This window comes from Anopheles stephensi, chromosome 3 (genome assembly GCF_013141755.1).
Source record: "Anopheles stephensi strain Indian chromosome 3, UCI_ANSTEP_V1.0, whole genome shotgun sequence".
Taxonomy (NCBI): domain Eukaryota; kingdom Metazoa; phylum Arthropoda; class Insecta; order Diptera; family Culicidae; genus Anopheles; species Anopheles stephensi.
Window position 1 is genome coordinate 19729218 of NC_050203.1, and position 15380 is coordinate 19744597.

Sequence of the window (15380 nt, forward strand, 5' to 3'; positions counted from 1 at the left end):
AATGATTTGTGTTCCTTCGTCACTGTTCGGCTGAGTGTTCTTCGGTTATTTTACATTGAAACAAGTGTTTGAAGAATTGTATAAAGTTGTAGTCTCTTATACCATATACATTCCATTATTCAGTTTCTTAAATGTAGGATAAGCTAGTAAAAAAATATATTAGCATAAAACACAGTAATATAGTAAAAAAATTATGTTTTATAAAATCATGCCGAAAAGCTTATTCTTCTTATTTGAATCTACTATCTAAAGGGTTCTTGTCCAATCCTTGCAGATTTCCTTGTCAGTATGGGAAGACCTTGAGAGGATTTTTGGTTTTTTTTAAATAATGGTTTTGATTATGCATAAACTAAGATTTTCTTTTCTACTACAACGATTGTCATTAATATTTGTAGTGAGCAATTAAAAATGTTATACACATAAAAGTTGTTCAAACAGATACAGCTAAGGCACAAATATGTGCGGATGTTTAAGAGTACAGAATGATGGCAGCATCATAAGCTGTCCAATAATCTCACTAATAAGCAGTGAATTTCACTTCGAAAGTTGCGTTGCGTTGCGTCATGTAATGATAATAAAACCAAACGCCCAGACCTACATGGTCTTTTCAAGCCATCCAAGTAGACACAGAAGGATCGGTAGGATCAGTACTCGACCGTGAACGCTTTTAATAGTTACAGGAGCAAATCAGAAGAAATTTTGCTTCCGATTATTAAGTAGTAGTTAGAGACAAAATAGTAACTAAATAACTCCGTAGGGCATGTCATGTCATGAGAATGACACCGGACGACCCAGCTCGTAAAGTCCTTTCAGGCCGTCCACAAAGACAGAGGAGGCGTGGTAGACTCCAACTGAAATGGAGTTAAGGCGTTGATGTGTCCGCCAGAACGGCCTGGATAATCGAATGGCACACGACGGTACTAGACCGTGAGCTCTATTGAGGATTATTGAAACCGGCCATGGCCGCGAAACGGTTGTAGCGTCTCACAGTAGTTAAGAACTGTTTTCAAAACAGTACTGTGTTTTGGACAGTAAATTTCAACCTTAAGTTACTACTTGAAGCATCAAAAACGTCAATTAGTATCCACATATTATAATCCAGTTATGCGAATTTGTTCTCGATATTATGAGCACTTCAATTAACATTACTAATAATAAATATGTGATATTTTCAACCGCCAATTTAATTCACCCAAAATTGATTACCTCCCACTGATTGTTTTCCATTACCAGCAAGCAAGTCCCAGTCTAGAATTCCTTCCGTTCGGGAAGCAACCTCGCACCGCAAATTCCATTACGAGACGCTAAATAATATCAAGCAATTTGTTTTCTACCGGTAAGCATACCCACGCGCATCTCACACGCTACCGGGTGTATTAGATTCCACCGATTAACGAGCTTATCGAACGGAACAGATTCCCCGCAAAACGTATCGTAATCGACACCGACCATCCCACACCGATTAACCCAAAAAAGGATCTACCTTTCCTGCCGAACCACTCCACTGCACAGCATCTGCACCTGCACCTGGTTGAGCTGAACTGCAACTGTTGGGAAATGAGGAAAATAACTTACCGGCTGCTTACCGACCGGCCGTCTAGGTTACGGCGAAACGGAAGGCCGCTGCCGTTCTGGCATCATAAATCAATTTAGTTAAATTGCACATGAAATTACCTTTTCCCTGTTAAATGGCACCGTTTAATGGATTGATTAATGTGCGCTCGGCGTTCCGCCAACAAGTTGGAACCGCGAGCAACGGAAGAAGTATCAGCTAACGAGCCTGTAACTTGCAAGCCGCTGTGCAAGGATCCAGCTCGCCACGGTGAAAGAGTTCCACCGGTTTGCCATCGCGGAAGTCTTTCGGTATCGGGGGCTCCCCCCTTAATTGGTCGTAACTTGAGTTGGTTGGTTTCAATTTGTGACTGGCTGGCGATCGGCAGGCGTTACAGATTTTCCGCGACATGTCGGCAGGGAAAATGGCTGATAGCCCCAGAACCGATCGTGCCTGGTATCGATCCAACCCGATCGTGCTTATTTAATTGTTCAATATTGAAACACTGATTAAGTTATTGAGCGAAGAATCGTGGGTTCCTCCAAGGTAGGTTTGATTAATTGGGACCGAAGCAACCTCTATCGGGCACGCCCTGCACTCCAGCGCAGGCCAATTTGCATAGAATGTCTTGGGTTCATTTATTTTTATGTGTGCCATCAATATCAGTTGCAAACACGTACCTGGTTCACGTTCTCCACCGACGATCGGTTAACGCCTGTGTGGTCCTATAAATGGCCATCGGATCCTGCCGATGCGAACAGGTTCGCACGGGGGCCATTTGCTGGACATAAAGATTTACCGGCCGCTAAAGCCACCACCACCGATTCGATCAGGCCATTTTTTAAATCAAGCCACCGTTCGTTCGTCTCGGTTAGCCATTTAAAATTGGTCATAAAAATCATAATCTCATTTCTACCCAATTACGCAGCCAGCGCTCGATGAAGCGAGTACGGCCATTTTGCTTGGTCAAACACACCGCCGTTCATCCCGCTACTTGTTGTCGACGAGGATTTGTGTGCAAAGAACATCCCTCTTTGGATAGAAAATCAATTTCCACCTGCTTCCCACTCTAGGGTCGCGTTTTTTTTTTCTTCTCTCCTTCCACTGAAACCGTACAAAGGAAAATGGGAAATTCTCCGTCGAGCTGAAGACAGGATTTTTCGATCAACGTCCAGCCGGAAGTGGTGCGCGTCGGGAGGAGGTAACTTTTTGCAAAGCAAAAAACCGGAGATTCGTTCCTCTCGTCAGCGACCGATGCCTGGAATCTGGTAGGTTTCGGTATGGGGAGGGCGAATTCTTCGCCCGAGACGGAAAGTAGGATGGAACGTAATAAATTTTCATTCAATTAGTGATTCGAAATCTAATTTTCGTTACGGTTACGGGGCGAACAAGTTTGGGGACGAAGCACGTCTATAAATTGGGATTTTATTTGTTCGCCTTGTTTATAACGAGGGTGTTTAAATTATTAATCCTTAGAAAAAAATATTTTTATTCATCACTTTTCTAAGCTAGTGGACGAATTAGAATTTTTTATATATTTAAAAAAATATTTAAATATTTGTTTATGTTTTAAATTTTCAATAGAACTGTTTATAGAACATGATCCAAGCATTTTTCACAGGTAGATTTGTTTAATAGCACATTATGCAAACAATTTCCTTAACTCCTGCAATGGCAATCGCTCTACACCTTTTAATGACAGGGAGAAATTGAATTATCAGCAATGTAAGCCAAATTAAAAAAATATCTTTTATAATCTTTAAATTAAATGTTTATCTAATCCTTTATTCCTTTAATTTGTTCAAGGTTAATCTGAAACCCCATCAAAGTGTATCCAGATTTCATAAGCTAAAATGAAGATAGAAGACGCTCGAAAAATGAGTGTAAATTGGTAAAATATTAAGTAAAAGAATCCAAAATATACATAAACTAGAAAAAACTTATTTTCAAACTACATTTTAAGAGAAAAAAAACAGTCAAAATTGAACTGTCAAAAATAAGGAAAAATGGCAAAAAAAAATTTGAAACTACTTAACTGACGAACTTGAAATTAAAAGTGGCAAATAATATAATACGAAACAAGAAGCTAAATGACAATTGAAACCAACAGACCACAATAATTATAACAAAATAGGCTAGAAAGACTCTAGATGGCCGACAACACTGTAAAATAAAAATTTGTACTAAAATTTATTCTAAAGCAACAATATCACATGTACTCTTTTAATAGATAATGGGCAATGGATTTAAATAAAAATTAAAAAATATTAGCATCCAGCTGAAGCCAATAGGCGCACAAGCAATATTCCCAAAACGTTACTGCCATCAAGTGCATTCTTATGAAATGTTCAATTATAAGCAGAACCGTCCAAAATGGGACCCGAAATCAAATAAACCGCTTTTTTTCGAAATTTCCCCAAGTAATGAAGAAAACGGCACGGAAAGTCCACCTCCCTATCTGCCAACGGAAACCCTGAAGATTCCTGCTCTAGCGATGTCTTGCAAGCAGCCGTACAAGTTGCTGCCTAAAACTTCATTTTGTTTTCGTGTCCTCCCAACGGAAAAAAGAGAAATTCAGAACACCTCCGAGGGTGGTAGAAAAGTAAAATGGAAAACAGCTAATACAAATCCGCCCGGAAATGGTTTCCTTGCACACCGTGGGCTAGCAATCTGTGCTGTGCTGTTGGGCAGGATAAAAAAAAACCAACCCACACACACACACACCAACCTAACGATACGATAATGAACGACCCGTGCGGGATCCATTTTACTTTTTTGGTCTCTTACCCCCTGACGCGCTCATTTCCGAGAGGGTGGTGGTCAATATGGTTCGCGGCCCATCAGGAGGGTAACGCGTAACGCCATCATCGCGGCTCGCACCCTCGGGAAGGAGGATGTACCGAAGCGATTGGAAATTGGGAGGGAAAAGGGCGGAAAATCAAGTACGTCCACACCGCAAAAGGTTTCTGCTTCTTTGTCTTCTTTCCCTGGTGGGATTGCGTCGTTTTGTTTTTTTTTTTTTCCTTTGCGCTATTGCAACCATTGCGAACTTAATGGACTTTGACATGTACTGGATTTTTTTCTCTCTCGCTCATTGTCCCTCATTTGATCGTTTGGCTTTTCGGTGTGTGTGTGTGTGTTTTTGGGATTGTTTTTCTGGCTCGCAAAACTTCGCCTTAAAAATCTATAAAAATCCTTAGAACGGTGAATGTTCATCTTCGGAGGTGGTACGAGCGGGGATTCATTCAGGAAGCAGCGACTTGAACCTCACTTTGGCCCCAGTGTCTGCTATAAAACATTCTCCTTAGAAATTCATTGTTTCGTAAGAATAGATTTTTTTAGACTTGCTTTTAAAAGCATTGGGAGCAGGATGAGTTTATGCGTAAATTTGATGAGGCTGTCAGGATATGGAAATTCTGTTTCTGCAATCATTTTCACGATTGTACGTAACTGAAAATTGTGGAATGGAAAAGAATTTTTGAATGAAATTGCTTTGTCATTTCTCGAGGGCATGTTTTATTTTTTGCTGCGACGAAATGGATTGTTTTGAGTATTTTATGGTCATGCCTGACAAACTAGCAAACATTCCACACTTCTTTCAAGACAATTTTCGAGTCATTTAATAATTGGAAGCTGAGGCTTTGCGTCTTTGAGACCTCCTTACCCTCTAACGGCAGCTAGACTAGCCTGCCTTTTCTGCAACCAAGCGTTAGCAAAGGGTCATCCGAAACTCGTAGGTGAAAACTTCTGGGATCTTCTACAAGTCTATTAAGATTCTTAGTTACGCTGATGACGATAGACATCTCTAGTTTGAGACTCTCCTTGTTAACAGAGGCTCTCTGAAGAATCCAGCAAGTGAAACGTAACGTCGGGTATCGCGAAGGTTAGCATCGAGGCGAAGATAGCATCTGTGAAGTCGAACAATACATTACCTATGTTGGGTCAAAAGTCCTTTATCAATATAGATGATGAGACACATGCTCATGACGGATGAAGCTAGAACTGTAGACCTAGTCTGATATATAAACTCTGCGCATAAAGCAGAAGAATGCCTCTTAGTAACAGAGGATGATACAGAGGCTTCAAGGGAGCTGCTCATGTCTTGAGAATGGCATCGAACGTTCCAGTCCGTAAAGAAGAGACTCGGTAGGCTTCAAATTGAGATGGAGTCATAGCGTTGAGGAATCCGTCAGAAAAGCCTCAATATTGAGTTGGCCCAAGACTTCGTTCGACCGTGAATGAACCACGAACATTTTCCGAGAAACCCATTCTTACGTTGCACGGCCTATTGAATCAGCTGTATTAATAAAGTGAACGATTTGTTTTATGACCTTTACCTGCAATGAAGCTAAATTAACACTCACCAACACATGGAATCATTTGCGGCCAACTGCAATTAATAGTTGCATTTTACAAGCTCATGAAAACCCCGTTCAAAAACCAAACGTTCCTTGGAATGCTCGATTTTTTTTTGGAGATCATAAAAAAGCAAATAATTAAAGTAATATTTTCCCGGTTTTTTATTGTACCTGCAGAGAACGATTCTTTTTAAAGGCAACACAATCGTATACGTTTTTTTGTACGGTTCTGCAATTAATATCATTGGTTCGATCGTATGGATAAAGGTTAAAATTTCAACGGCACCGTCCAAACTACATTCTCGATCTTTTTTTTTCATCCGTCACACATCGGTGCATTTTTGCAGCCATTTTATTTTTTTCCCACTCTGGTTGCAGCAGGAACGATGCAAAAAATGTACCCATTCGTCGCCTCGAAAACGCTCAAGTGATAGCGCGTGAACAAACATGCATTGCTCCCTCCCATCGTTTACGCTGACATGACCGATCCTAGGCACTCGGCGTTTTTGCACCCCTTGTCTTCCTTGCCGATCTGTCAGCGGGCCCGGCTGGCAAACATTTCTTTTCGCCGTACGTACGGCTTTCATTGTGGCTTTCTTTTCTGCTGTCTTTGCCTGGTGTGCGATCTTCCTCATACATCGGTCCCGAAGCCATGGGGCGAGAGCAAGAGCGCGTGTGTGCCTGGAAAATGATCCCAAAGCGCACCAAACCGAACAACAAAAAAAAAAAACGCCCCGTCCAACGTTTGACTGACGGTTTTCCTTGCACTTCACGCTAGAGTGACTCTTGAGGCGGTTTTCTGCAAAATCTACACACACACGCTGGCCTGCCAGTTGAACCCTTGTGCGACGTTTGCACAAAGGATATGCCCTACGAACGTACGAACGAAACCTGCCACACCGTCCGCCCTACTACGTCATAATACGTCCAGTAAATTGGCAAGTGCGAATATATGTATAAAGGGAGAGAAGAGCCAACCCCGGAGCCCTCAGCAGCAGCAGCAACAGCAAACAGAGCGAAAAAAATGGCGACTTTGCACACATAAAACTACTACTTCTCGCTGGCACACTCGAAAACGGGCTGCTAGGCGAAAACCCAACCCCCTTTTGTGTACGGAACCCCGAAATGGAAAAAAAACCCAACCGATCTGATGGCGATGCTGATGATTGCGAGCCCGCTCTGCAACGCAATTTTCCACCCGGAGTATTTTCTAAGGAATATTTCTTTTTATTTGCATTTTTGCAAACCAGCCCGCCATTACTGGCCCTGTGAGATTGTGAGTAAAGGAAGGAAAAGCGGGGAGAAAAAAAAAATCCCATTTCTGCAGTGCAACCGGCAGAAGAATTTGTAATTTGCACTTGCATGGTTAATGCATGTGCTAGCAATGCATGTGTGTTGTGTGTGTTGGCACTTTTTCAAATCTTCACCATTACTTCGCAATGCTCGTGCTTCTGGCCAGACTCATTCAAATGGGCGTAGACACATATTCGGAGTTTTATGTTTTCTTCTTATACGGCTTTTCTCATTCGTTAGTGAACTTTCAGTTGAAAAAACAACGTTAAAACAGCTTCTCAAAAGGTATCCATTCGCGCTATTCGTTCTGTGCATTCTGGGATGCATTTTAATTTACACCACGTGATGATCTGATCGGTCCTAGGAAAGATGGAAGCTAGTTTGAGCAAGCATTAGGGTGTAAAATAGAGAGAAGATTTGCAGCTTTACAATCTGCTGTGTTGTTTAGGGTTAGAATGTTTTAAAGGTGAACAGCTATTGTTAAATCTTCATCCTGTCCTGTAAATTATTTTTTTAATATGCCGTTTAAATTTTCATAACTGTTTCATCTATAAAAACCCTTAAAGGTGCTTGGCCTGTAGCAGGAATTCTATATCCCTTTATAATATCTCCTCAGTCCACCAGTTATTCTGGACTTTCTAACTGACGTATCAGCGCTATCCATTCCTCTCAAATCAAACTTATTCCACCTAGAGTTCTCATAGGAAACAACAACGAAAAAATTAACAATTGCACAAAGTACAAAAACATAACAAAAAATCAGAAAAAAGTCGACATAAAATATTATTCAGAGACGTCGAGTATCACAAATATAGTTGGAAGGTCCCTCAATATAAAATGCTGTTATAGAGACATGGAATACTTGCGTATAGAAAAAGAAGAACAAATCAGTCTTTTTAGGACTCTTCTGTCCATTTAATCATCCAAAGATTAATGAAACTTTACGAGGCAAAACCAGCACGGACTGAACTGTAATGTTGAAGTCATTGTACATCTGGAGAAGTCCTTGTCCAAATGTTTTTTCTTCTCTATATCTAGGACCTGGCCTTCTTATTTTTCTTCCTTGGCACTACAACCTCAAGAGGTTTCGGCCTGCCATTTCTGGCTTTCTGTGACTTGATTTTGATTTTGATCAGCGTACGGGGAGGCAATCTTGACAGGATTTCAACCCCGGTCCTGCTGTGTAAAGACCGGCACCCTTATCAGCTCTGTCACCGGAACGCCCCAATCGTATTGGTGGTGTGGCTAGTGGTTGACAAAATTTGAGCACTGTCTTGGATTATTAATTGCCAAATAGTCCTGCACTTGTGTTGGACATTTTCCTGTCGGGAAATTATAATAAAATCTTCCAAAACATGTTGTCAAAAATCAAAACATTGAAGGTCTACACAGTCAAAGACTAGCGGCACATGTTATGGGATATAATCATTTCAAGTTAGCCAGAAATTGCAGTTGATTAAGCCCTCTCGAAGTTGTAGCGTCAAAAAAGAAGAATAGGATCTCGCTGTAGCGTATTGATAAGAATTATCATAAGATCTCTTTCACATTGTATATAATTTTAAACGATTAGACGACTAATCGATAGTATCACAAAAACCTCAAGAAACCGGTAACTGAGCTCAAGTGATTAAAGTATTAAACTATTTTTTTCTCAAACCTCTGGATGCTCTTAAGCATGGATAAAAACGTACTTTATTTATAATTATATGAAACTCTTACGGAAAGCAAACCCCCTTTTAGAGACTTTGAGAAAAATAGTAAAATCTTTAATTTATTGAAACCCTTAAGTGAAAATAAGATCGTAAAAGCATTGCATAAAAAAGGGACCAAATTACAATGAATTTAAACGGCCCCCAATAAAGATTGTAACACTTTTTAATCGAAGTAGATCGGCCCGATAGCATTACAGCAGCGGCAACAGTGTAGTGCCCATTTACAAACAATGTAATGACTGCAGGTCTGATAGCGCAACAAAGAACCCCTTTTCATGTAATGTGCCTTACCGCATCATTACCATGGACACCATCTTTAATGCCGCCGATCAACCGTTTTTCACCATCACCATCGTGTGATCGCGTGTTTTGAATTCTGAAAGTTTGCCGATATACATGCAACAACAACGGTCCAAAACAAAACCAGAGAAACCAACAACAACAAAACTTCCCTTTCATCTCCACCTCTATAACGACCGGCCAAAAAATACACCGCCAGGTCCAGCTGTCCAGGTGTGTGTGCGTTATGCACACGGCAGGGGATGCTGGAGTGCTGCGATAATAACGGTCCGATTGGTTGATCCTGTCGGTGTACAGAAGGCCGGGTTGGTAGCAAGCAACCAGCAACACGCATTAAATTATTCCGTGCTTGTACATTGGCCAACGGAACGGTCCGCCGGTTAAACGGTGCGAAACGGAACGGTCCGCTAATTGTAGTGACCCGAAAAAGTGAGTGGCGTCAGTGGCCAAATCCGAAAAGCTGGCACACGCAGCATCCCGCCGGCAGCTGCATCACTAATCAGCTGTTCTGTATGCTTACTGCAGTGATTAGAGAGGACCTCCACAGTAAGGGCCGGTAAAGTCCGTTCTAACCGTTTCCCCTTAGCACCAACCGAAAGAGTCCTAAAATTAGGTAAATTTTCATTCAACCTTGGTCTGGTATACGGAATGTCCTTTCAACATACAGTTTTTGCTTCAATCCCTTTTTCCAAATTCTCAGCACCGATTCCATGGCGCTTCCCAGTTCATGGTCGTCCTAACCCTTTCCGACATTCAGCTTCTGGACATGCGGGACATTCACAAGTGGTACCGATTGCACATGTATTAGTGTGTGTGTGAATGTGTCCAGATGTGGTAAAAAAGGACACCGAATTCCAAATCCCTTGGCAAGCATGCAAACAAAACCCTGCTGGCTGCATTCCACGAGGGTCAAACACTACTTTCCCGTGGTCCGTCTCAACGTAACACACACAAACTAGGAAGTCTTTGTTTGCTTTATTATCAATCTAGATATTATTCAATTTTCCCATTCCGGTGTTCCATCGCGGCCACCGACCGACGCTTTTGTTTTGCTAGGCTCAACCCTTTCCTGGTGCCGCACGAAAGGGTTGCCGATGCAGGCGAGCTTCGGAGGCAGCTGGATGCTGGAATCAACAACAAAAAAAGGGACGCACAGGACATTCAACTGCACAATAATCATCCGGGCGCAGAGGGTCAGAACAGAGGACTCGCCGAAGCTCGTTTGTTTCGCCGCGTTCCTACCATCCGAGGAGTTGTTGTTTTTTATAAATACATTTTAATATCACGGCCTGAATCCGGAGGTTTCCCTGGAACCCCCTTCTTTACCGGGGACCGTTCGTTACAGGCCGCTCGAGCGCTTGACAGGACATCGTGGAACGTGATTCCTTTTATTCAAATTACATAAACCCCAGCTTGTGACCCATATACCCCGGTCGCCGAGCAGCAGTCAAACGTGCGGGAAAACCAGTTTTCTTGCGAGGAAAACTTTTGCTGAGCACCTATTCTTTTTTTTTCTCCTCATTTTCCTGTGTGAAACTCTCTGTGGCGCATTCCGTGTTGTAACCCTTTTTGTCGAGCAACGAGAAGAAATCATCTCGATGTAGAGTAGGTACAGAAAGCTGTACTTCATTTGGTAGAACTATTCGCAATGGTGATGTCTGAAAGTGAAGATCGTACCTGTAGTGCCTCCGAAGTTTCCGATTGTGTCAAAGAATTATGTTCAGGATAAATTCTCGAAGAAAACAGTGGCTACAGAAGAAATTATGGTATCTTTTGCGAAATGTTTACTGCAGAAAGCATAATCTGTGTGTTGTGCTTTGTCCGTGAGCGGTTACGGGTGAGGTGCTTCATATCGGCAACGCATAACGTGGTCTGTGTCGCGCATTGCTTTCGTAGTTACTTTGGACATCGCGACAAGGATGATAACAACAAGTTGCTGGGCAAACCAATTCTCCTTTGATTCGACTGTTGAGGCAGTCATGTAGATTCCAGAAGCGGATCTTCCTTACTGGATCGTTGGAGACAACGAGGCTCATTGGCGTATAGAGTGGACCAGGCGACTCTGGATATTGAGAGGGAATATCCCTAACAGACTCGTTGGAGTCTTTAAGGCCTTACTTTGGGTAGGAAGACACTCAAAGCTCTTAAAAGAATTGGACGTCAGAGTTTGAGTTATGTCAAGTCTAATCCCAGCAAGCCTACCTTATGTTATCTTGGATTTAAAAGAGCGTTTGTGATTGTGGAAAAACAGTGAAAACTCTCCATATTTCCCTAATGTCCTATCCTTGAGAGCCAAAAATCCTAGCTTTGCGTGTCCGAACAAAACATGAATCAACTCAAGAACAGCGGGAACCTTCAGTGAGTTCCTGAAGTTGCTGACATTTTTATATAAATAGATAGATTTACATCTCCTTGATGAATGCGTCTCTAAATTAAGATGTATTCTGAAAAACTCAGCGATTTTTATACTCTAAAAGGGTTTCGCACCCTTGCAAAAATTCATCAAGTTTGCAAAAATATTGAAGTAATTCTTTTTTAAATGTCAATAATGCACGCTTTGTTTATTCTGTTTAAGCATCCATTCATTTAAGAACCCGTACTTTAATCCAACACTCGCAACAAATCACCTACGAGCAACAGATACCATCGATAAGATTCTGATTCTTGCGACAATCATTCCGGGTCATTGCGTACGCCGTGATGGAACCCTTCAGCTCCCTCACCAATGCTCGGTTGTCTTCGCACCGGAATCGATTACCCTCCAGCATCATACGCACCATCACCGGGAACGAACCGGACAAATCCGTCACCGTGATCCGCTCGAGCTGGTTCCGGCGCAGATCCAGCTTCAGCACACGTGGCACAGTCCGCATCACGTTCAGATCCAGATGCACGAACTGATTGTCGGCCAGATGTACGTACTTCAGGTGTGTGATCGGTTCCGTCAATCCATTGCTCAACGATTCCAGCTGATTACCGTCCAACTTGAGCAGCACCAGCTTACCGAACCGTGCGATCGATCGGAAATCAAACTCACGGATTCGGTTAAACGACAGATCGAGTGTGATCAGCTTATCGAACGTCGGTACATCGTCCACACTCGACATCTTGTTGTGTGGCATCTTGAGCAGAATCAGTGACGACCCGTTAATGGCATTGCTTTCCACCGTACGGATCCCATTGCCCGTTGCAACTAGCTGACGCAGGTTCGACGGGATATTCACGGACTCGAGATGATTGTAGCTGACGTCGATCAGGTCGAAATTGTACCGCCGCTCGAACTGTGCCAAGTTGAACGTCTTCAGTGCGTTGTGCGACACGTTCAGTGTCGTCAGTGAAGGGCACCCACGAAACACTAGATCACCGATCGAGGACAGATCGTTCTGCTGCAGCTCCAAACTTTCCATCTCGGACAAATCATCAAACACGCTGGACTCCAGCTCGGTGATACTGTTTTCGTTCAGCAGCAACGTATTTAGGTTACGCAACCGCTTGAACGCCGTACCGTCGATCGTGGTGATCTCGTTGTTCGAAAGATCTAGCGTCTCAAGACGATGTGCGCCGAAAAATGCTTCAGCAGGCAGTTCATGAATTTTGTTACCTCGCAGATTCAGCGACAGAAGCGTTCTTGCTCCGGCAAAACTGTTCGACTGTACTTGTTTGATTTCGCTCGAGGATGCGTTCACTTTTTCTAACTTCGGAAACGTTTGGAACAGTGTCGGTGGGATTGCGGCCAGCTGCGAGCGTGCGAACTGTACGTTGGTGAGCGTTGATGGGCTTGGGCTGGAGAATTCGGTCAGCAGCACTTCGTCGGCGAACACCTTGGCGCCGATCAGGCTGCAGCTTCGATTCAGCTCCATCGTACAGACGAGCTGCTTCGAAAAGGCGCCATGAGGTGCCACGAGGGCTACCATGCTGGGGAGAAGAAGAAGAGATTGTTGGTTTTTACTTCTGTGAGCTTCGATAGAAGCACTTTACTTATCCGGCTGAACGATCCAAATGTTGGAGTTTAAGCTTATCTTTCATTAGGATTCTTTAGTGAGATGAAATTCACTCTTTGAATAATTTCTTTGAAGATTTAGAGTTAAATAAAACTAACTCCAATGAAAGATAAGAACTTTGCTGTCAATAGCTACTCACACTCCTGGAATTTCTGAACCATTCTCTGATTCACCAGCTCTGACATTCATTGAGACATATTTTTAACTTCAAACACGTTTGGATGGGCATCAACACAGAAATATGTGACTGAAACAAGGTTCATTACGTAGGCCAGGGACATCATCAATCCAACGAGCATCAGATTTGTTTTGAAAACAAACGTTTCACTCGGCAAAACCCATGATTCAAACGTAAACCGCAATCTCTAAACGACGACGAACACTTGTTACTCTCGACTCTCTGTGAACTTAATTAGGGGATATGACAATACATTTTTAATGTACTTCATTTTAAAATGTCCAGCTATACGTGTAAGTTTGCTTCATATAAGCACTTCTTAATGGACTTTTAGCACAAATTATTGATATTTTTTGACGCAGATCTAGGTTTCACTAAGAATTCTACGTAGGAAAAAGCTGGGTTGTGCGATTCTACCTAGTTATTTTGTATTTTATGAAAAGGATTTTAATTAAACAAAAATCGTCACTTTAACACTAAGTAAAACAAGCTTCTAATACAGACTGCTTGCCTCAAATAATCTTCTGAAGTTCGATCAAATTATACCGGTCCACGTGGTTACATTCTCTACCTATGATGGCATTAAAATTAGTCTGCTTCACAGTCACCTTAACAAATCACAACTCACTGTACTATTCCAATTTACATCGCAAATACTTACAACAAAACTACGCACAGCTTAACCATCTTGAATCGGCGAACGGACTGAAACTACTGCTCCCGTATGCTGCTTGAGTCAGTCTTAACACTTCACGCTTTAAATAAATCCACAATGATAAGGAAGTGACCGGTCCGATGTTATTCGCCTGACCTCAACTTTAACCCACCAGCTGTGTAATCACTGTAACTTTTTTCACGCAAATCTACATGATTGTTCTGAGTAATTGTACTTTCCGCCACCAGACTACTGGGAGTCGTTTTGCAGCATAAAGTGCGTTGAATCAAACAGAAAATATTTACTGAAGTGCATTTCTTCATAATTCTTACGCTAAACATATTCTTCCTCTCGAGTACGAGATTACCGGTACGCGTAGCTTAAGCAAAATATAAAATCGACTATGGGCTCTCGTTATCGCCTGGAGTTGTATTCAATGCACGTCATCACCGCACATCCGATTCATCATGGGAATCGGTCGCTCAGCCGTTACATCGAATCAACATTCCGATTGAAATGTTTTATGCCGTCGGCATCTCACTTTTCCATACACCATACCCGTGTGTGTTAAGCGATGAATTTAACGAGAACTCAACTTATACGGAAAACGATTGCAAGACTTGAACTGGTTTATTTATATTGCTGGTGCGTTGTAAGCAAAATAGAAACAGATCATTATGTCGTTGTTAATTCCCACACCGGGAATTGATCTCGGGGGTTTCAGGGTGAAAGCCGGACATCCCCTTCGCCTGACAATTTAGGACGCGTTAGGAGAGAGCAACTTCAACTTTGTAATGAAATTACTTGCTCTATTTATCTTTATTTTTCTTAATAAAAATGAAATAAAAATAATTCTATTAGACCACTGTACAGCAATCAATTAAGCTTTCAATTGACACACTAATAGAAACAAATGATGGGCCTCTTAGAGATGAAGCTGTCCACTTGAAGAACAGCCCTCATCCAGCGCGTACCTCATCATTCAAACCAAGCTAAGCGGCCGATCCCTGTCCTAATGAGCCTAATTAATCAACAGAACCTCCACGCTTTTACACCTTCACGCTCAAAGCTGTAGCTTTCCTTGGGCAGTCCCTCACATTCTCCCAGAGACATTCCTGATGAGCGATGCGTTACGGGGCACACGCTAATTTGCCACGGATGATTTCAAACAGCCGCCGAATAAATCAAATGTGGCTCTTTGGAGCACCAGCCGGGACTCCACGCTACTTACTCCGTCAATCAAAAGTCCATCAAAATGCAGCACCAACATCGGATTTGACCCCTTGGAAGATCTCCTGCTCAGAAGGATGTCCAAGAAGATGTGCAAACAT

At 42.3% G+C, this 15380-nt stretch overlaps 1 protein-coding gene across 2 annotated transcripts; it reads right to left on the minus strand.

Annotated features, from left to right (window-relative positions):
- Nucleotides 1–10976: 10976 nt before the first annotated feature.
- Nucleotides 10977–14168, minus strand: LOC118512736 (toll-like receptor Tollo). Of its 2 annotated transcripts, none has more exons than XM_036057599.1 (2): nucleotides 14056–14168; nucleotides 10977–13130 (listed from the first exon to the last, which is right to left on the minus strand). In XM_036057599.1, exons 1-2 carry the CDS (start codon nucleotides 14079–14081, stop codon nucleotides 11843–11845), a joined length of 1314 nt encoding a protein of 437 aa, XP_035913492.1. In that variant the 5' UTR covers nucleotides 14082–14168; the 3' UTR covers nucleotides 10977–11842. The 2 variants fall into 2 exon arrangements, with proteins under 2 accessions (XP_035913492.1, XP_035913493.1); XM_036057600.1 differs by lacking the exon at nucleotides 14056–14168 and adding an exon at nucleotides 13906–13960.
- Nucleotides 14169–15380: the final 1212 nt, after the last annotated feature.

What these genes read in the sequence shown, in the direction of transcription:
- LOC118512736 (XM_036057599.1), bottom strand. Translation starts at nt 14,081, where the DNA reads ATGGTTAAGCTGTGCGTAGTTTTGTT. An exon ending in AAGCTGTGCGTAGTTTTGTT is followed by an intron (nt 13,131 to 14,055) that starts GTAAGTATTTGC and finishes TCTTCTCCCCAG; the next exon opens with CATGGTAGCCCTCGTGGCAC.